General features: G+C 42.3%; 1 protein-coding gene and 1 pseudogene across 1 annotated transcript; one reads left to right on the forward strand and one right to left on the reverse strand.

The window, feature by feature from the left end:
- Positions 1-2,775: 2,775 nt before the first annotated feature.
- On the reverse strand, positions 2,776-3,776 carry LOC133903809 (uncharacterized; annotated as a pseudogene).
- Positions 3,777-20,525: 16,749 nt separating this feature from the next.
- LOC133903819 (uncharacterized) lies at positions 20,526-21,308 on the forward strand. Its single transcript, XM_062345281.1, has one exon. It carries the CDS (start codon positions 20,526-20,528, stop codon positions 21,306-21,308), a length of 783 nt encoding a protein of 260 aa, XP_062201265.1.
- Positions 21,309-22,298: the final 990 nt, after the last annotated feature.

Raw genomic sequence — 22,298 nt, forward strand, 5'->3', positions numbered from 1 at the left:
AGGTGCAAACCGCGTGCTGTACTCCATGGCAGTTATATCACGGTCTCGAAAGTAGTCTGTCGTTCTATAGAATGTGAGCTCAATGATGGCACACAACGAGAGACCCCATACACCCTTTAGAACATTGTTGAACGTCTTCGCTATGTCCATTGTCATGATGCTGTACCTAACATGGGAGGCCATAATTTTAGAAGGGATATTTGCATAACAAAGGGTAGAATATGATCATTAAAATGTTATGTGCTAACCTGGCACCGTGAGTGTCGTGGAATAGAGCCCAACGTTCCACATGCTTTCTCGCTATCCACTGGCTAAACATAGCACGTGAACGGCTAACAATAGTTTAGCCCCCCACCATTTACGTCCATAGATGGTACTCATGTGCTTCCTGCTCTGCTATTATCTTGCGAGTGGCCTCATTTAACTCTCTTCATATCTCATTGAACTTCATCTGCTGGTTTTGAAGACGCAACCCTTTGAACTTCTTTACAAGAGCCTTATTGTGGTACCTTGTGTACAGGTTCGCACCCAAGTATCGCATGTACCACCTTCTCTCCACATGAGGCCATGCAATGGAGTGGTTTGTGCTGTCATGCAGCATGTCCAACGCATGCAGAAGGCCCTTTGTTGCGGTCTGAGATGATACAAACTTGTTCCCTATTGGTCATGACACGTGTCCTCACCAAGGTGAGGAACCACAGCCAGCTATCATTGTTCTCACTCTCATCCATTGCAAACACGAGAGGAATGATCTGATTGTTTGCATCCACCACCATCGCTGTCATAAGGTTACCATGGTACTTGCCACTAAGAAATGTGGCACCCATGCATACAACCGGCTTGCAATATCTAAAAGCTTTAATGTACTATCCAAAGGACTAGAAAAACTAATGAAGTATCGGTCAGTGGTGTTGTATGACCCATCCTCTAGCTTGATCGACTCATACGCCATGGCCCACTAAGTCCCTAGATTCGTCATGGCAATCTTCTGCAGTAGCCTTGGAGCATAGTTGTAAGACTCTTCGGAGCTTCCAAATAGCATATTCAACGCCTTCTGTTTCACTCGCCATGCAGTGCAATAATTGATCAACATTCCTATCTTAGTTTGCACCTCCTCCATAATACATTTTGGTGATAAACATATGCTCGTGCCAACAAGGATGATGAGGAATTGGGATATGAATCTCGTATCAACGGTGCGGCTCACATTCCTAATAGCCTTTTCGCTGCATGTATGTGAGGTATGCCTACTGAACACAAAATAGTTCTCATATTTTGGCTTATATGCTCGTACGAAGTAAGGATAATTCGGGTGATTGATACAACTGACCTCATACTCCGTAGGGTTAGACCGGCCGTACTTATGGTCACTTCTTGTGATTACAGCATAGTTACTAATAAAGTGGATGACCTCCTCCCTGTTACGAAACTGTTGTCTGACCTGTATGTCACTATTCTGGTATCTCTAGTTGGATAGGGTGTTATACTCAACGATAGCACAATCCAGCAGTCTAGCATCACGAAAGTACTGAATCACCGGCACCAGATCATCGTCATTAGCAGCTTCTTCATCCCCACTACCACCGGCTTCATCATCCATGTATCCTGCATTTTCCTCAGAAGGGTCCACTTCAGCTCGCTCTGTACCGGAACTGCCCTCCCTGACATACCTTTCCTCCTCTTCATGCATCATATGCTGGCCTGAATCTTCCACACTATTCACTGCATCACCTTATACCAATCATGACACTATGTTTATGTACACTCCCATTTTAAAGTTCTTATCCAATGCCTTGCGTGAGTACAAAGCGCATGCATTGTTTCTTCTCATATCGAACAATGTATGGACCAAGATCGAGCTGTTTAGAACAAGACATAGCCGCAACATAATAACAACAGATATGAGACATGAAGAAAGAAAAGCATTAGACTGACGCAACTTGAACATATATATTTCTCAGTAGAGACTTGCTTAGGCATGTTGCCCTCCACACATGCTGGCAAGAAAAGTAAATACAGGAATAGCATATATAAGTTCCCAGTTCTAACATGCATGTGCATTGCATTTTATATGTAACACAAATAATTTAATGTGATGTCAAAATTGTAAAAGTTTAGAGCGAGATAATTTCAAGGTAGTCATCACTCCACATTGCAAAATATCGCAATTCACGTTTATATGGACCCTTTTGTTGATCCTTAACATTGGACAGCAAAATGCACTTCTGGAGCCCCATTCAACTTTTGTAACATGATCAGTAACGTAAATTATGGAGTAAACGTACAGCTATCATGCAAAGTACCATTTATGCACTATGAGATATCTATTCAAATTAATGTAACTTGCTTTTGATTACCATCACCCTAGCAATTATCAAATACATGGTGTTGTAGCCCATCCCTGTATTTCAATTATACACAGAGTACATATTTTCATTCCATCTGTTACAACGGAAATGTGCCTGCAGTGGAAGAGATGGATAAAGTAGCTCTGTCAAAATGCTTGAAATCAATTCTTCGTAACACTACTACAAACTCTTGGCCTAAATTAAAAACATGCATTGGTCACTGAACTTATTCACCACTTGAATTCAAGGAACCATGTAGCGACTCAGATCCATCGGATAGAATTTCTTCAAACTAGCACAATAATCACGATCTGAACAAGCAAACTCAAGTAGCAACAAACCAAACTGGCAAATTCTACAGAAAAGTGCAAATCCGAAAGATTGGTTGTACCCAAATGATATGACATTAATGGACTGGAGTATCTGAGTGAAATTTTATAGTTGATCTCATCTCACCGAGCTAGGTAGCCTGGGGTGGCGTGCCGCGTCCTAAGATCCCTCCAGGGGTGGTGGTGCATCATCATTGTGTAACTTCCTCGCCACGACGCTCCGCAGGAATGTCATCAACGCCAACACCTGGAGCCTCTGCGGCAGATCCCAGTGCTTGAAAATGAACCCATCTCCACCAGTCCGAGCGTCGTGACCAAGACCAGCTTTCCTCCGAGGCCGCCACGGCTCGCGGCGTGCAGCCGAGCGTGGCGATCCACGAACGGCATCTTGTCCTCGAGGCAGGAGAGGTCAGGCACGGCGTCGCTAAGCCAGCTGCCCCCCCCCCCCGCCCCCCTCCTTCATGCCGGCCGAGCACGTGACAGAGCGTGGCGGAGTAGAGGCGCGGGTCGGTGACTCGGTGTCGCCGGGGCGCTCCGTGGCTAGGCACGCGAAGGCGTCCAGCGCGTCCTCGAGGCGGCCGTCGCGCGCGTCGACGAGGGCCATGTTGATCCGCGCCAACGCCGCCGGCTCCGGGGATAGGATCTGCGCAGAGAGGAAGTCGCGGCCCTGGCGGAGCGTCCCCGGGTAGAAGGGCGCGCAGCGGAGCGCGCCTGCGATGAGAGCCTGGGTGGCATCGACGAGGAAGGCGCTAGGGGTGAGAATCGCGTTGAGCTCGCGGAGTCCCGGGTGCGCGCGGACGAGGGCGAGGTGGCCGGTGGCAGCAGCAGCGGGGCCGGGCGTCGGTGGAGTGGAGGAGGTGGGGCAGCCGAAGAGCAGGAAGGGCGCCGAGGAGGGAATCCACGTCGCTGCAGAAGACACGCCTCCGGCCGCTGCGGCGGCGAAGGCGGAGGAAGCGCGACATGGCCGGTGCAAGCGGATACGAGGAGGTTGGAGTTGTCGCTTTGTGTGCTCGCGGCTCTGGCTCCTGCCGAGTGGGGACGGAGGACTTGGCGCGCGCGCGCGCGCCAGCTGTGACGGTGCCTGACGGCTAAAAGTCAGTTAGGGTGTAATTGGTAATCTGCATAAGTTTAATACATAGGTTTAATAAAATTATATTTATTAAAAATGAGGAGGGTTTGATTAGTAATATCTGTTTGGACAGACTAAACAGAGTTTTTGTTTGGTTGATTGAATATAAGATCGTATGAGCTGATATAAGAGTTGATATGTGATTAGTTGTCCATATAAAAATAATTTTATGATACTGACAAATGTACCTAACTGTATGAGTAAATGCAGGCTCCTATATCCACAGATCAAACTGCAGATGTATATTTATATCTGTCTAACTAGGCTAAAATAGTACATACAAGCAACCAAACATATATTACCTTAAGATTATATGCATTCATCGAGCCAGTATCTATCCGTACGGACAACCAATCAAGGAACCACCCCTTTCATTATGAATAAAATACTGCTTATTCTGGTTTGGCAATCAAGGATGAACATCAATATGAAAGCTGTATGACTTGATGGATTTGCATTTCTATGCTTGGATATGCTTTGAAAATATTAGAATCCGGTTTTTTCAGTACTACAAATCATAGTGCACTATCAGTTTTAAATATAGTTTCCACATATAGGACTTCTGTTACGGTATGCCAATAGAGCTGCATCTTGTGTGCTCAAATTTCTGGTATCATTTTTCATTGTTTCGTATTTACTTGGTGTGACTTTGAGTTAGCAAGACGCAACCACCCCTTTCATTATGATTATTTGTTTTCTAAAGGCATATTTATGGTAGGCTCATTCTCTATTTTTCATGGATTGAGCTAAACTATTTTTTCACGACTGCATGAAAAGATTATTTTTAGCTAGACGTACCAAGAATAATGGGCGAAGCAAATTTTAGGAATGCTCCAAGAAGAAAAATACGATAACACTTGGTGCTAGAAGTTCGGTCCACTATATGTGTCTTAGAGCAACCATAATGTGGTAAAAATATCAGTTACTGTCGGCGGTAAGCTAATAAAATATATTATCTCTATAGTGCTACTATCACTTGATCCTAGATCTCACCTCTAAAACCGTACACATAAACATTGTAACATGTATCATAACTACTACCACCTGATCCTAGGTCCCACATCTAATACCGACAAAATACATTGCCCTTGTTCTTAGTCAGTCATAGTCATCTCAATTTACCCCAAACAAACATATCTCTATGCTTTCTCCCCTCTTTCAAGGATATCCAGGTACCTTCGCTGCTAGCAACACTCCTCCCTACATGACATTATCTTTGCTAACTACAACTTACTCCTAAAGGCTCCTCCTCAAGACACCTATCCATGACACTATCTCTGCTAACACGTCCGATGCCCCTCTCAATGACCCCCATCTGCAACGCCTCTCTCGATGGCACCAGTTCCAAGCATCTCTCTGCAATACCATCCGAGTTTTGTCACTGTCAGCTAGACATACACCGTCTATAGCGGCCTAGTGAACACTATGGACACCATGATGACATGAGTTCCAACACCATGGGACTCCACTCCTAGTTGTAGCTCTTTTTATTGTGTGACAAGATAATGTCTTGCTATTTTTTTTTTCAAAAGCTCAATATCCTTTTATTTTTGTTTGAAATGTCTTCTTCGAAGTCCAAACTGTCTTGTTGTAAGTGTTATCTCATTTATTGCACACATCTTTCATAGGAGCTGCAAAAGATATTGTCTCCAGCAAGGGTATGTCAGCTAGCTATAAGAGATCCATGTCACTATTTGTCCTAGGCAGAGGAGAGAATGATAGATGAGAGATAAAAGATAATTACTCCCTTTAGTTATAAATAAATGTCGTTTTGCACATCGACACGGTCCCTAAAATACATCTTTGACTACTACTTTTTGGTGCAATATCTTTATAGAATATAGTAATGTTATACTGTTATGAAACTATTTTTTGAGATAAATCTACCCGTATTATTTTCAAATATCCAAACTCAATACATAAAGAGTAATTTGTAACCAAAGCTTAAAAATGTTGACTGCACGCAACTGAAAATGGCACTTATTTGTGACTGAAGGTAGTACTAACTAGTAGTTAGTCTATAACGCACTTCAAGATGCATGCAATCTTTATAACCCTAGTACATGTGGACCCATATTAGTTTTGAAGGGCGTGTTATAGCTAGTCCATTGGAGAGGTTATCTATTATGCTATCTACCGTGACACGGACAATATTATAGCTAGTACGTTTACTATATTGTTGGAGATGCCCTAAGCAATGTTCCGAACATTGGCATTTCACATTTCTCTTATGTGCAGGTAGATGCCTGTCATTGGCCCTTGAGATGTATTCGTTGGCCGATAGAAGAGCTAGCGTGATCAGCAAGATGTGCAACCACCTTCGATTCCTTAGGGTGTGTTCGGTTCCTCGGATAAGGTTTCGTAGAGCTACATCGTATAAGCGCTGAGGGGAAGCAAACTGAGCGGAGTCATATTTGTTGAAAAGAATAGTATTTGGTTGGTTGTATCTGTTTGGACAGGCTCAACTAATTTTCTATTTGGTTGATTGAATCTGAGGCACATGAGTGGATGCAAGTATTTAGATTGTGATTAGTTACTTGTATGAAGAAGATTGCCTATATCCATTGAGCCAGACTACGACGAGGCAAGATAAGACTGTATATTTGCATCCATCGGATCAGATTAAAACAGTAGATACGAATAACCAAATATGCTTCTTATTAAGATTATATGCATCCACCGAGCTAGGCTAAGGAGATTCGGGCAACCACACACCCTTAGGATGTGTTTGGATGGTTGAGGGGCGCACAAGGGATGGGATGGCTAGGAGGCAAATATTCCACCAATATGTGGGATGAGCGGAACCGCTCGAATGGGTCGGATGGAGCTGCCCGCAACGGATGAAGCCCATCACGTGAAACGCACGCATGATTCCCCTCACCTCCCGTATATAATCATGCCCTGCACCGCATCCCCATTGCAAACCCTACCTTATCCTCTCCTCCTTCCCATCGAGAGAAACAGTGACGGCGCACAGGGTAGATCGGGGAGGGATGGTGGTGGCACACAGGGTAGATCGGGGAGGGACAACAGGCAGCTTAGGAGAACAAACAATGGCTGCTGCAGAAAATCTTCCTCGTGCATCTCCCTGCACCACCCCTCTCCCTGCACCTTCTTCCTGACCAAGCACGGCTGCATCAAATCTTCCCCGTTCATCTTCTTCCTGAGCAAGCACCGCTCCTTCTCTGACATTCTCCTCCAAAACTGAGGTAAACCCTTGATTCTCTGCATTTGTACACGTATTGATTCCTCACCAAGTATTGATGTTGGCAATACTAGTGAACAAATTAGTATTGCTTGCTTCTGTGATTATGTTGGTTTAATTCTTGCCATCAAAATTTGTTTGGCATTGTAGATGGAAAAGAGTACAAGGCTTTTGATTTTATGGGGCTACATCATATATGCTTCTATCAATGATGGCCACGGTTGTTGAGTCTAGAAAAAGAAGAATGGTTGCAAGGAGGGAAGGTATTAGTTATGGACAAATAGATGAAAGGGATATGATGAGGTTTGAGTATCTAAACAACAAAATTTGGAAAATGATACAATATGTGTGAACATGCTTAGCCTTGGAAGAGCACCTTTCTTCTGTTTTTGTAAACTCTTCATGGATCGTGGTTTGCTTAAAGGTACTATACATATGTTTGCTGAACAACAAGTAGCTATGTTTTTAAATACAATTGGACACAACCTTAGAAACAGGTTAGTTGGAACAAATTATGATACATCCGGTGAAACCATGAGACATTATTTCAACATAATCCTCCATGCTGTTGGTGAGGTAAGGAATGAACTCATAAGGCCACCTTCAATGGCGACCCAAAAGAAAATAGAAGGGTGTAGGATCGAGAGTGGCAACTAAAGAGGGGGGGGGGGGGTGAATAGACGCCTCAACGAATTTCTTGCGAAATTGATGCCCGTCTCCTATTCGATCAACCAACGCACCACTAAAACAGAATCACAACAGAACGTAACATAAATATATAGCAGAAAAACTACATCTATCCAGAGAGTTCGGAGACTCCGGAGATGGGACCGGAGAGTCTGGAGTTTCCAGAGAGTCCGGAGATTGGACCGAAGAGTCCGGAGATTCCGAGAAAAATCAAAAACCAAACTTGAAGATCCAACAAAAAGTGGATCTCATAGTTGGAATCAAAGACTAGGTTCCACAGCAAACCAATCCATAACTCATCCCCACATAAAGGTTGAATCTTGAGAAAAGATCACTCAAGGATCAAGAGATGAACACCGGGTGAAGAAGATCTTCAAGATGATGGTCTAAAGTCAAGGGAATTTAATACCCTATCACATATGCATGTGTATATGAATTTTATGCTATTAGCATCAAGAAGAACAACCTCCCAAGGTGTTAAAGTTTCAGCTCAAAAAGAAAAATGAAAATCAACATTGAAAAGGAAAAACTTGCACATAAGGCAAGGGAACCAATAGAGGAAAACTAGAAGGAGGGGAATTCAAGCATATGTAACAAAATAAACTTCATTACTCAAAGAGGTTAACCCTATTTTAGACGGATTACAAAGATTTTTCTCTCAAAACTCTCATCTATTATATAGGCTAAGCACTCATCCTTCTCTCATCTAAAACGCTAGCACAATGCTCTCATATGAGTGAGATAAGAGTCTGAAATGGCTAGTTCTAGGTTCTCTCTAGCCCTAACCCTCTATTTATAGGTCAAGAAAACTTGACCCCCTAACTTTTCTAGCTTTTTTCTAAAATATCCCTCTTATGTAGTACATTCATATCTACCACTAAGGATATTTTGATCAATTTGTTTATCCATTCATCAGACAGCCACGATGCTTTCACAACTTAGCTTTGCCTCGACACAAGCTTCACGATGGTGCCACATATTCCTTCAGTCCTCTCACGATTTTTAGGCTAAACAGCGAAACCCTCTACACACTTCTCAAAGCATGACACGCCACTTGCTTACATTAAGCAAGCGCTCTGATATCGACGCGTGTACTCTGTCTTGCGATCCTGACCATTGATAAATCTCTCCCACTCCTGATCCCTCGGACCATCTTGTCACTTGCACCAGCATCCCTTTCACTTGACCTTGTCAACACCTTACTTCATCTATCTTCCAAGCTTTGCTTGACCTCCGCGTGTACCACTAGGATCACCCTTGACTCCGTCCGGTCTCTTTGATCGTCTGGCACCAAGTACCCTACTTGGCCCTGATCACCCGCCGTCGACCGTAAAATTTCATCCATCACCTGCACACTATGAGACAAGCAAACACATATCTCCAACTCCATCTGCAGTTAGTCTATAATAAAAATGCTCAATTGAAAACTCAAATCAACTCAGAGCACATTCCAATCAAAATTCAAATTATGCTCAACTACAGACTCTCCGAAGAAAGGAGCAGACACTCCGCAAAATACAGACTCTCTGAGAAAATGTTTGAACTCTTCGCACATCCCAGTTCACTTCAAAACTGCGGACTATCTGAAGAATTTTGCGGACTCTCTACAAAAGTGCAGACTCTCCGAGAAAATGTGCGGACTCTCTGCACATCCCAGTCCACTTCAAGACTGCGAACTATTCGAAGAATTTTGCAAACTCTTTGCACAACCCAGTCAATCCAAAACTCGACAAACCAAATCGACAACCTTGTTAATAACTCATCACATATAAACTAAGGTATATTTTAACTTGGTTTCTTAATCTCCCCCTTCATGAGTGCATTGACAACACCTTGAAGCACCAAGATTTGGGTTTTAAGAAATGATGCACATTCAAGTGACCAAAACTTGAAAAAGAGCAAAAACATATCACTTGATATAAGAAGGATTGCAAAAGACAGAAGAGAGGCAAAGACAAGCCAAAACCTCAAAAGAGAAAGAAAAACTCAAAAACTAAAAAACAAATGCCCCCCTTGATGAATGCACACTTTTCATTTTTCTTTGTGATTTGTTGTAATTTTTCTCTTTTCTCCCCTTTGAAGCATATTTATGCATATTCTCATCTTTGTGCATATGATCTCCCCCTTTGGCAATGCAAACATCAAGGATACAAGACAATGCCAAAGAACTATGAGGAGTAATCAATATAACTCAAAGGCGCACAAAGTCTCAAAGTGAGTTCATGTCACAAGCACTGGGAGTGAAACAAATTTTGATCATGTTGTTCAGTTATTCAAAAGATGTCACCACAAAAGCATACACAGTTTCATGATCAATGCAAAGATTAGAGAAACTAGTGCTACATCAAGTTCAAACTACACAACCAAGTTCAACCCGATAGGTTATGCAAACACCCACATATCAATCAAAGTCTTAGTTTGACAATATGAAAAATAACCTTCTTAGCACATTAAAAAGCACAAGTTAACTTTCTCATTTGATCATTTAACTATCCTTAAGTGAGAGTTAAGCAACCACATGTTCACTTCTTTGGCAAACCACATGGAGCCTTAAGCCATCATATTGGATTCAATTCTAGCTCAAAAGTTGATCATTTATTTTATTAACTCAACATAGGATTCAAGATATGCAATTCTTCACAAAGTCAAAACAAGTTGTGCCTTTGTGACACTGAACTGAACATGCTCTCTCAAGGGTTAATCATGGGCTAAATATTTACATAGACAAAGGTCAAAGACCCCCAATCCGCTGAACTGAACAAGGCAGCCTAGCACAAGATTTTCGCAGAACTAGCCCTAATTTAAGGATTGATCAAGAAAAAACAAATACTCAAGGGTGACAAGAGATTATGTTCAAATTTTAAGTTTATTTTTAGAATAGACAAGCTTGCTCAACAGATTTTATGCTATATTTCAATAAGAGCCAAAGCTAGCACAAATTGTTATACATCCACTACACTTAGCACAAATTCACAACTAGTACAAGAAAGTGCAAAGAACATATCAGTGAAGCTTGCTAACATGATTATCTTACAAAATACTGTGCAATACAAATGTAATAAAAGTAAGATAGAGGATGTACAAAGGACAACTCTCGCTCACATAAAACCACAGGGATAGCACACACCAAGCTCTACTCTCAAATAGGCAAATCTTGTAGTATCTAGAGGCTTGGTGAATATATCGGCTAACTAGTGTTGGGTATCTATATAGCTCAACTCAATATCTCCCTTCTCCCTGTAGCCTCTTGAAAAGTGGAATCTCACATCTATGTGTTTGGTTCTGGAGTGTTGAACTGGGTTGTTGGCTAAGCTTATGGCACTGGTGTTGTCACACAATAGTGGAACACTCCCGAAATTCAATCTAAAATCCCTCAAAGTAGCAACCATCCACAAAATTTGTGAGCAACAGCTAGCAACAACTACATATTCAGCTTCAGCAGTAGACTGCGTAATGCTAGACTGTTTACGAGAAGACCAACACACAAGAGAAGTATCTAAGAAGTGACAAGTACCAGAGGTACTTTTCCTGTCAATTATAACCAACAAAATCTGCATATGAAAAACCTTGACGAGAAAGCGAAGTGAAAACAGAAAACCAAAGCCCATACTCGAGAGTGTCCTTGAGGTACATTAGAATGCATTTCACTGCTTGGCGGTAGACGTACTCGGTGAAGCTTAGAAGCAAGTACATAAGCAAATGATGAAGTGGATGTTTAGTCTTGTCACCATCAAGTACAGGAGAGAGCCGATCATACTCCTGTACTCCCATTGGTCCACCCCTTTGCCATCTTCATCTAAAACAAGCACGATTGAGGTAGCTATCGGTGTCGCCAAGGGCTTTGCATCACTCATATCGAACTTCTTTAGCAAATCCTTGGTGTACTTCATTTGGTGGATGAATGTATCTTGCTTGCATTACTTGATTTGCAGCCCAAGGAAGAAGTTGAGCCCGTCCATCATCGATATATCGAACTCCCTATTCATAGTTTCTGCAATCTTGGCCACAAGTGCATGAGAAGAGCCACAAAAAATGATATCATCAACATATATCTAAACAAGTAAGAAATTATTGCCATGTCTGAGAGTGAACAAAATTTTATCAGTTGACCCCATCACATATCCATACTCTAGCAAGAAAGACCTAAGCATATTACACTAAGCTCTAGGTGCCTGTTTAAGCCCATACAAAGTTTTTCTAAGCTTGTAAACTCTATGTGGGTATTTGAGATGCTCCAAGCCTGGGGGTTGTCTAACATAGACCTCTTCCTGAATGAAACTATTTAGGAAAGCACTCTTAACATCCATTTGATACAACTTTAAACCCTTGGATTCCGCAAATGCAAAAAGGATCCGAATGACTTCTGGTCTAGCTACGGATGCAAAGTCTCTCCAAAGTCTATCCCCGCAACCTGAGTGAAACTCTGAGCCACTAGTCTAGCCTTGTTTCTCATTGCAAATCCATCCTCCCCCTATTTATTTTTTAAAACCCATTTGGTTCCTATGGCGTGAATATTAGGAGGTGGCTCCACAAGGACCCAAACTTGATTTCTCTCCAAGTTTTCAAGCTCTTTATGCATGACATTGACCTAACTCGAATCAAATAAAGCATGTCCAACATCATAGGACTCAAAAGAAGTAACGAATGTAGAATCAGTAAAATGAGCATGAGAAGCGATCTTAGACCTCGTTACCCTCTCATTAAGATCTCCGATCATCATGTGTGGAGGGTATCGCCACTGAATGTGTTGAGGAGCCTCACGCCTAGAGGTGAACTCCCCCTCAACCTATGTTGATGCACGCTCGAGAGCAGCTGAAGTGGAAGTAGACACTGCAGGACCCTCTGCTGGAATAGAAGAAGCAGGTGACAGCTCTAAAAGCAGGGGTGGTAGGGGGAAGTAGTAGATCATCTGTGTCCTCATCGAGAGCTAGAAGGTCGTCATCTACAATGATGCTCTCACTCATCTCATGATCATCTGCACACTCAAAGACAAAACTAGCACATGGGGTTGATTCATCAAATTTCACATCATATGACTCCATGATGGTGTTAGTGTTAAGATTAAAGACCTTGTAAGAATGACCATGAAAAGAATACCTCAAGAAAATACCATCGGAAGAACGCGACTCAGACTTATCAAGATTGTGACGCTTTAGGATGAAGCAACGTCAACAAAAAACTCTCAAATGTGAAACCTTTGTCTTCCTCCCAAAGCGCAACTCATAAGAAGTCAAATTCAAGATCAAGCGCAAGAACATCTGATTGGAGATGTAGCATGCTATGATAATGGCCTTAGCCTAAAACCTCCTAGAAATCCTATGCTCATTGAGCATCGTCCTAACCATCTCCACCAAAGTGCAATTCTTCCTCTCAACCACGCCATTCTGCTGAGGAACACATGGGGCAGTAAATTGATGCTCAATGCCATGATCAAGATAGAAAGGATCAAAGAGATAGTTCTTGAACTCATTGCCATTATCACTGAAAATTGCTTTCAATGCACCAGGGAGTTCCGTGAACAATCTCAAAGCTAAGCTCCTAAAGTGTGAGAACACTTCATCCTTGATCACAAGAAAGATAACCCAAGAGTAGCGAGAGAAATCATCAACAATGATAAGAACATACCACTTCCCATCCGCTGAACGAACCCAAAAAGGACCAACAGTGTCCATATGGAGAAGTTCTCTCTGTCGTTCAGTCATCATCAGATTGACTAGTGGGTGGGAGGCAGCAACCATCTTACCATACCAACAGCACAAACAAGATTTTTCTCAAACTTGAGTTTGGAAAATCCTTGAATCAATCCTAGGGCACTCAAATGAGTAAGTAAATCAAAGCTCATGTGCCCTAGTCTCCTATGCTACATCCAAAGATAAGAAGAAGGTTGAGCAATCAAACAACGAGAAGAACCAAGAGACTAAAAAAATCAGCTAAAAAAACTCTACCACTCAAGAAATCTTGCAAATCAAAGTGCTAGAAGAATCGAGAACTCAAGAAGTATCACGTTTGGAACACACTTCCAAGTTCTCATCCAACAACTGAGATATAGAGAGAAGGTTGTATCCCAGCTCCACCAAAGCTACATCCTTGAGAGTGAAACTCTAATTTACCCTTACCATACCTTTGGCTTTCACCCTTCCTTTCAGATCATCCCTAAATGTGATGTACTTGTGTTGCTTTACAGGGGTGAGGCTGGAGAACCATGATGAATCTTCGGTCATGTGGCACGAACAATCGAAGTTAATGAGCCACTTGTTCTCCAGACCTCCGCCTACCACCTACATATGAGAAGAAGAATAGGTGGATGGCTCTGTACTGGGGTTAGTCATAAACCTCTTGGGAATCTAGTACCGGGTCATCTGCCCTGAAGTGGTAAAAGTATATGCAGGTAAAACAGGTCTAGTACGCTGAGAGAGAGTACCACGATGAGAAAAATGTGGTCCGCCAAAGCATTGTGACTCAAAACCTTTTACACGTGGACCAAAACTATTTGAGTCATGGCAAAATCCATACCAGGCAACACCTCTAGGAAGAGACTGAAAAACGCTAGAGACTCGTGAGTGGAAACAAGAAAAAGGCTCATGTACGCCAACATAGGGGCAGTACATATCTTGAGTGCTCCACTCCCACTCACGCCGCTCATCTCTCCTATGACGAACGCAAAACCCAACCAAATGACCCTATCTCTGGCAGTAGGTGCAGTGGTAGCGTCTCTCGAGAACTCAACTGCCGGTCACTTGAGGCTCTCTCATCTTAGGCTATGGAGCTCTCTTGTGTTGTGGTGCGGGTTTCTTCTTTGTGGATTGAGAAATGGGTTTCTTGATGGGTTGTGGTGTGACATTGATTTTAAACTTCTTAGCTTCTAGGGTAGTAGGTGGTGAACATAGTCTTACTCTCCCTAATGTAAGCCACCATCTCAAAACTCAACCCAAGAGCCAAACCCACCTTATCAGCACATATCTTGATCTTGGCCAAGATCAAATTTATTTTCCCTTTACCCTTTAAGCACTTCTGCACCAGAGAAAGGAGGTACTCATTCTTAATCAAAAGCTTTTGAACCTACCTCTAACCCAGCTAAGTTTGTCTTGAAAGATGGTGCATGTGGAACAATATGGCTGCACATCCTTAGAACTTTCAACACTCTCCAATCTAGACTCTAGCTCCTTCAGGTGCTTTTCTTTCAGTTCAACATCCTTTGCAAGCAAAGGGCAATTCTTACAAGTACCTAAGAAAGTAGACCTAGACTCCTCCTCAAGAAGCTTCTTCTCGGCACTCTCAAGCTAACTGGTGACTTGAGCATGCACATTACGAAGCTCGGCAAGTTTAGCCATGCAATTAGGCAACTCTCACACACCTTAACATCATGCCTAGATCTAAGCAATGCAAGTTTAATAGAGACAAACTCATACTTAGGCCTAAGATCCTTCGACTCACGCAGAACTTTCTTAAGTAACCAGGACATTTGAACTTGAGCCATGCGAGTAGTACGGATCTTATAGTTAGAATCAACTACTTCCCATATTGCACTTCCTTGGCTTAGAAGATAAGCTTCCATATTCACCTTCCAGTACGAAAAATCATGCCCATCAAACAGCGAAATCTTCCCACTTCTCTCCATATCTCCTATGGATCACAAAGCCAGTTAGGGTCAACAAGTGATGAAATCGGCTTTGATACCAATTGTAGGATTAAGAGTGGCAACTAGAGGGGGTGTGAATAGATGCCTCAACAAATTTCTTGCAAAATTGATGGTCTTCTCCTATTCGATCACCCAGCACACCTCTAAAAGAGAATCACAACAGAACGCAACACAAATACAATCTCACAAGGTGTTAAAATTTCAGCTCACAAAGAAAAAAGAAAATCAACACTGAAACGGAAAAGCTTGGACATAAGGCAAGGGAACCAATAGAGGGAAACTAGAAGGAGGGGAATTCAAGCATATGTAACAAAATAAAGTTCATTAATTAAATAGGTTAGCCTTATTTTAGGTGGATTACAAAGATTTTTCTCTCAAAATTCTCATTTATTGCATAGACTAAGCACTCATTCTCCTCTCCTCTAAAATCCTAGCACAATGCTTTCATATGGGTGACACAAGAGGCTCAAATGGTTGGTCCAAGGCTCTCTCTAGCCCTGCCCCTCTATTTATAGGCTTAGAAAACTTGACCACTAAGTTTCCTAGCTTTTTCTAAAACACTCTTCTCATGTAGTACATTCCTGCCTACCATCGAGGATATTTTGGTTCATTTATTTCTCCATTCATAGGACGACCACGACACTTTCACGATGTAGCTTCGCCTCGACGCAAGCTTTGCGATGATGCCACACACTCCTTCAATCCTCCCACGGTTTTGAGGCTAAACCACGAAACCCTCTACCCGCTTCACAACGTGTGACAAACCACTTGCTTAAACATTAAGCAAGTACTCTGATGTCGACGCGTGTACTCCGTCTTACAATCCTAATCGTCGGCAAGTCTCTCCCGTTCTTGATCCCTCGGGATGTCTTGTCACTTGCACCAGTATCCCTTTTGCTTGACTTTGTTAACACACAGTCTTCATCCATCTTCTAAGGTTTGCTTGATCTCCACGTGTACCATTAGGATCACCCTTGACTCCACTCGATCTCCTTGATCATCCAGCACCAAGCACCTCACTTGGCACTAATCACCCGCTGTCGACCGCCAAGTTGCATCCATCACCTGCACACTATGAGATAAGCAAACACATATCTCCAACTCCATCTGTAGTTAGTCCATAATCAAAATGCTCAATTGAAAACTCAAATAAACTCAGAGCATATTCCAATCGAAATTCAAATTCTGCTCAACTGCGAACTCTCCGAAGAAAAGAGCGGACACTCCACAAAAATATGGACTCTCCGAGAAAATGTGCGGACTCTCCGCACATCCCAGTTCACTTCAAAACTTTGGACTATCTGAAGAATTTTGTGGACTCTCTACACATCCAAGTTCACTTCAAAACTACAGACTATCCGAAGAATTTTGCGGACTCTCCGCACAACCCAAGCAATCCAAAACTCGATAAACGAAATCAAGAACCTTGTCAATCAATCATCACATATAAACCAAAGCACATTTCAACTTGGTTTCTTGAAGGGAATCCAAGGTGAGATTCTTACTTTAAGGTATGAGGTTTAGCTATAACTCTTCTTTGGTTTTGTAGGTATAAAACTATACGACCTCTAGTTTTTTTGAGTTGTATTGTTTACCAAATAGGATTATATTGAAGCAATTGATGGGACACATGTAGGAGTCTATGTTTCTAAGGATATGAAACCTTCTTTTCGTGGTAGGAAGTCATATGCTATTCAAAATGTAATGGTAGCCGTAGATTTGGATCTTCAGTTCACTTATGTCTTGGCTGGTTGGGAGGAGACATCATATGATGCTCTAGTATTACGAGATGTTTTAGAATGTGAAAATGGACTTCGTGTCCTATAAGGTAATAGATTAATTTTGTAGCTCAAATTCTACATAACATTTATTTACATCTAGCAATGTCACCCACTTGTCCCTCATATATTAGGAAAACTCTACCTAGTGGCAGTCAGATATGGAGCCAAACCTGGATTCTTGCCCCATTTCCGTTCTATGAGGTACCATTTGAATGAGTGGGGGAACAATCCTGTGCAAAATGAGAAGGAGCTATTCAACCTTAGGCACTCAGCTTGTCGTGTGACCGTAGAGTGTGAATTTGGGTCACTCAAGAGGAGGTTCAAAATTCTAGATGATGCCTCTCCATTTTTCCCTTTCTAACTCAAGTAGACATTGTTGTAGCTTGCTGCATTATTCACAACTGGGTAATAGAAGATGGGGGTGATGAACTAATCATACCAGAGACCAATTGGCTACTTAATCATAATTACGCTTCAACATCAAGTGGCCAAGCAAGTGAGCATGCTGCAATGGTTAATTTCAGGCAAGGACTTGCCAATGCTATGTGGAAAGACCGTCTACACCACTATGGACATGCTAATTAATGTGTATTTGTATTGTTCTCAAGAAATATGTATTTGTATTGTGTGCTCAAAAACTATGTATTTATATTGTGCGCTCAAGAACTATGTATTTGTATTATGTGTTCACGAACTATGTATTTTTATTGTTCTCAAGAACTATGTATTCAGATATTGCTTGCTAAAATTCATTTATGTTGAATTATTGTTTGCTAGAATTATCTTGGTCATACTATGTTAGGCAATGGAAGCTGGGGCAAATGGAGAAAACATGGTAGGACAAATTGATGAGAGTGACCATGTTATATGGACATCTTCAATGTTCTTCTATATGCTTACCTACTTAGCTGGTATTATAGCTAATGGCAACATCCACTGACTTCAAGAAAGTGCACTACAACGCTTGTGCTAGAGAGTTGAATGACCATTTCAGTATTAGACTGACTGGAGATCAGATTTCAAACCATGCTAGAACCTGTAAGCGGAAGTATGCAAGGATAAATGATCTTAGGATGAAGATAAGTGATGGCCTTTGGGATGAAAAGAATTTCATCATAGGTCTTGATCATGAGCATTATACATCATATATTCATGTATCATCGCAACAGCTATTCTAAATTATGCATTGCCTTGCTTTTTGTTTGACTAATGTTTGTTCTATTTATGGCTAAGACCACAAAGCTCAAGTTGAATATTTGAAAAAACCCATTAAGCACTATGGTGAGATGATGACCATTTTTGGCAATAGCTTGGCTTCGGAGAAGTATGCCAAAGGATCCAATGAACCCCTTGCTATCGAAGTGACTAAAGATGGTGCTGAAGATGGAGAGGTGAATGGCGGTGATGCCACCAATGATCTGGGTGGTGCTGCTGCTGACACAAATGAGAAGAATGGTGCAACATTTTCAACCAGCAAAGCCAATAAAGCCAAGACAACCATAAGTGGAGAGGAAGGGCTAATAGGGACATTCAAAGCTGTTGGTGAAAGACCTGCCCTTGCTCTAGAGAAGGTCAGCAAAACTGATAACGAGCTGCCTGAAGATCTCTTTGGCAATGCGCACTGCATTCCTAGTTTTGAGGAGACCAACCTTTCTCACTATCACACACATTTGGTTGAGAATCCTTGTAGTGCGAAGGTGTTTTGTTCTATGCCATTCTCTCACAAGGCGACTTGGGTTGCTACGTATGTTAGCACCATATCTCATGACTAAGGTGGTTTGTGATATTTTGCTTGTACCCTAAACATTGCACTTAGAGTAATTTTTGGTATTGAATTTGTATTTGAGAGTAAGGTATCAAACATTCCCAGCTTTTGTTATGTAAGCTCTAATATTGCTTTGACAATATTATCTAAGCTATATTAAACTCTAGTACCGATCATTGCTTAATACTTGTGCTTGCAAACCTGTGTTAATTTTTAATCATGTACTTCCAAATCTGCACTATATGTTCATATATACTTCCATCGTCTTGCTAATTTATGTATATGTGCTTGCTCTAAAGCTTATTTGTTGATGTGAATTACAAGTTGGGTAATGGTTGTTGTCAATTACAAGTTGGGCAATCAAGGTGGTGTAATGAAGGTGTTTGTTATCTTGAGCAGCAACAAAAAAGAAATTTAAATTACATGCATTAAAAAAATTCGAATTCCATGTATTCTCACAACCTTACAATTTGTGCAACATATGTTTCACCATAATATAGAGAGGTAATCTCACCAAAGGTCATCACAACCACTTGTCCATCCCCATCCTTTCAATCAAACAAAAAATTATCTCATCTCTTCCCACTCTAATCCCATTAACTAAACAATAAATTGCCTCACCAACTCACACAACCGAACAAAAATTAGCTTACTCTAATCATAAAATTTAAGATAACCTTAACCTATCTAATATTTTCTTAAACCAATCGGATCCTTAATGAACAGCATTGAACACACTACTGCAATACAACATGCACAATTAATCCCGCACGCGCTTCCATGATGAGATTCCAAACCAAAAAGCAAGGCCCCTGCTAGCACCCGCACGTCTGATAGAAAATTTCCTATCGGACATTCCGTCCTTCCCTCGCAACACCGAAAAATAACGTTTGTAACATCTGATGTCAACGTTTGCAGCATTGAAAAAATACACCAAACTAATTCATTGTATGTATTCGATTCCGAGAGAAAAATTCCCACCACAACATCCCGTTATGTTGTATGCAATATTTTCGGGCAAACCTATGTGGTGTAGAATTGGGTGCAACATATGAAAATAACTATGACAACAAATTTTTATAATGCCTAAAACATTAAATTTAAACATATGAAATATTAGAGATGCGAAAAAATAGGAATTAACTCAAATAGATAATATTTTCGAGTCCAGATCTGTATGTAAGAGATTCTGGATGCAACATACGCAAATAACTAAGGCAACAAATTTTCATAACTTCTGAAACATTAAATTTGAACGTCTGAAATAATGGAGATGTGAAAACATAAGAATTAATTCAAACGGATAATATTTTCGAGTCCAAATTTGTACGCAAGAGATTTCAGATGTAACATACGAAAATAACTATTACAACAAATTTTCATAATGTCTAAAATATCAAATTTTAACGTCTAAAACATTAGAGATATGAGAATACATGAATAAACATTAGAGATATGAGAATACATGAATTAACTCAAATAGATAATATTTTGGAATTCATGTCAATGGATTAGTACAGTAAAACGTCCGATCGCTCGGACGTATGTAGTCAAGCATTTCCAGAAAAAGCAAAGCACGCACCGGTTCCCTTCGTCACCAACAAACTCGGAAACCACCACCACCTTCTCCCACCCTCCGCCCATGGCCGGCCGCATCCTCCTCCGCGCCACCGCCCTCGGCCTTGCCGCCGCGACGGCGGGGTCCCTGCACGCCGTGTCCAAGTGGACGCCACCCTGGACACTCTCTCCCTTCGTCCCATCCGCGAGTCTCATGCTCATGGAGTCCGCGCAGGGCCTCCAGGCCGCCCTGCTCGGCGCGCACCCGCTCTCCGGCGCGCACCTCAGCGACGTCCGCGCCCGCGCCGAGCAAGACCTCACGCGCATCGACGCGGAGGGCGCCGAGGGCGACCCAACCGCGGCCGCCGACCTCCGCCTCCTCCTCGCGCTCCTCGCCGCGCGTGACGGGCGCACTGACGAGGCCCTGAGGCTCTACGCGGAGGCTGCCCGCGACTGCCCGTTCGATCGCCGCCCCCGCGCCCTCGCATACCAGATCTCCCTCCTCGCCGGGCGCATGGACGAGGTCGCGCGGTGGAACGCAGCCTACCGCCGCCTCGTCCCGATCGACGACTCCACCCCCCCGGGATTCGAGTCCCACGAGACGAGGGAGCTCATCCGCGAGCTGGCGGTCGCGGCGACGCTGGGCGGCGTGTACAACCTCACCTACCCACAGGAGAGGTGGTTCCTCATGCCAGCGGCTTGCGGTGCGGTGGACAAAGGGCTGGTCGCTGCGCTGCAGGACAAGACGCTGTCCACGTCGGAGAGGCTTCAGCTCCTCGCGCTGCACGTGTACCTGCAGGCCAAGGTGCGGCTCCTCGTGAGGAAGGAGGAGCGGGACATGGCCGACGCAGCTTCGGTTTCTTGGTGAGCAAACTCCGTCACACCTGATCAATTGCTCTCACTCATCTTATTTTAAGACAATACTGTCGTGATATTTGTACAGAGAACTAGAAACTAGCATGCTAGTTGTGCAGTGTGTTTGATTAGTTGCTTTCTTGATCAAATTCACGATATGATACAGGCGTACAGCAAACGAATCCAAACATTGATGATGCTTAGTTTGGGGATAGGGCTGATCAAATTCCATGAACATTTTCATATGTGGAACTATTTGTTGCCAATGGACAAGATTGATAGTATATTGTTGCAAGTGTGGTTTTGGCATCTTGTACAAGATTCTGGCTCTGTTTTCCTAACGAGTATAATTTCATGGAAACTGACATAAGAGTTTACTTCAAAATCTAAAGAACTGCATACTGCAACAAAATCATTAGGAAATAGCATGGACATGAATTTGTTGGAAAGGAAAATCTAGGTAACAGTGGCGTCTTTCTGTGCCTATCGCCGCACTAGTCTCATTTTCTGATGCATGAATTCTGTCGAGACTGTTTTCCATGAGCAGGGGTGGGTCGGCCAATTATGCAAACAATAAGAAAAATATGCTACTTGTGCAGTGTGTTTGATTTATTTCCTTGATCTATATATATATACTTTGCATCGCCTTTTCATGCACGGAACTATTTGTTGCTGCCGATGGACTTCATTAACAATGTGTCGGTGGCACGGTGGTTTTGACATTACGAACTGAGTTGAGTACACAGTTGAAATTTGCTATATAATGAAATATGTGTTAATGTATTAAATTCTATACTTCATTTGATCAACACATGATAATTAAGTCTTAACACAGAACAGAGGCTTAGTTTGATGACATATGACCTTGTGCAATGCATGTAATGTGCCTGTAGTCTAGGGAAAATAATCCTATGAGACTGGTCTCGTACATTTAAGGGTTGTATCTAATTTATGGTGTGACACGTGGTGTTTTTTTGTTTTCCTACTTATGATTTTCTCTAAT

Source organism: Phragmites australis, chromosome 2, assembly GCF_958298935.1.
Source record: "Phragmites australis chromosome 2, lpPhrAust1.1, whole genome shotgun sequence".
NCBI classification, from domain to species: Eukaryota; Viridiplantae; Streptophyta; class Magnoliopsida; order Poales; family Poaceae; genus Phragmites; species Phragmites australis.

Excerpts from the sequence above, each read along its gene's own strand:
- LOC133903819 (XM_062345281.1), top strand. The coding sequence starts at position 20,526 with ATGGCCGGCCGCATCCTCCTCCGCGCCACCGCCCTCGGCCTTGCCGCC.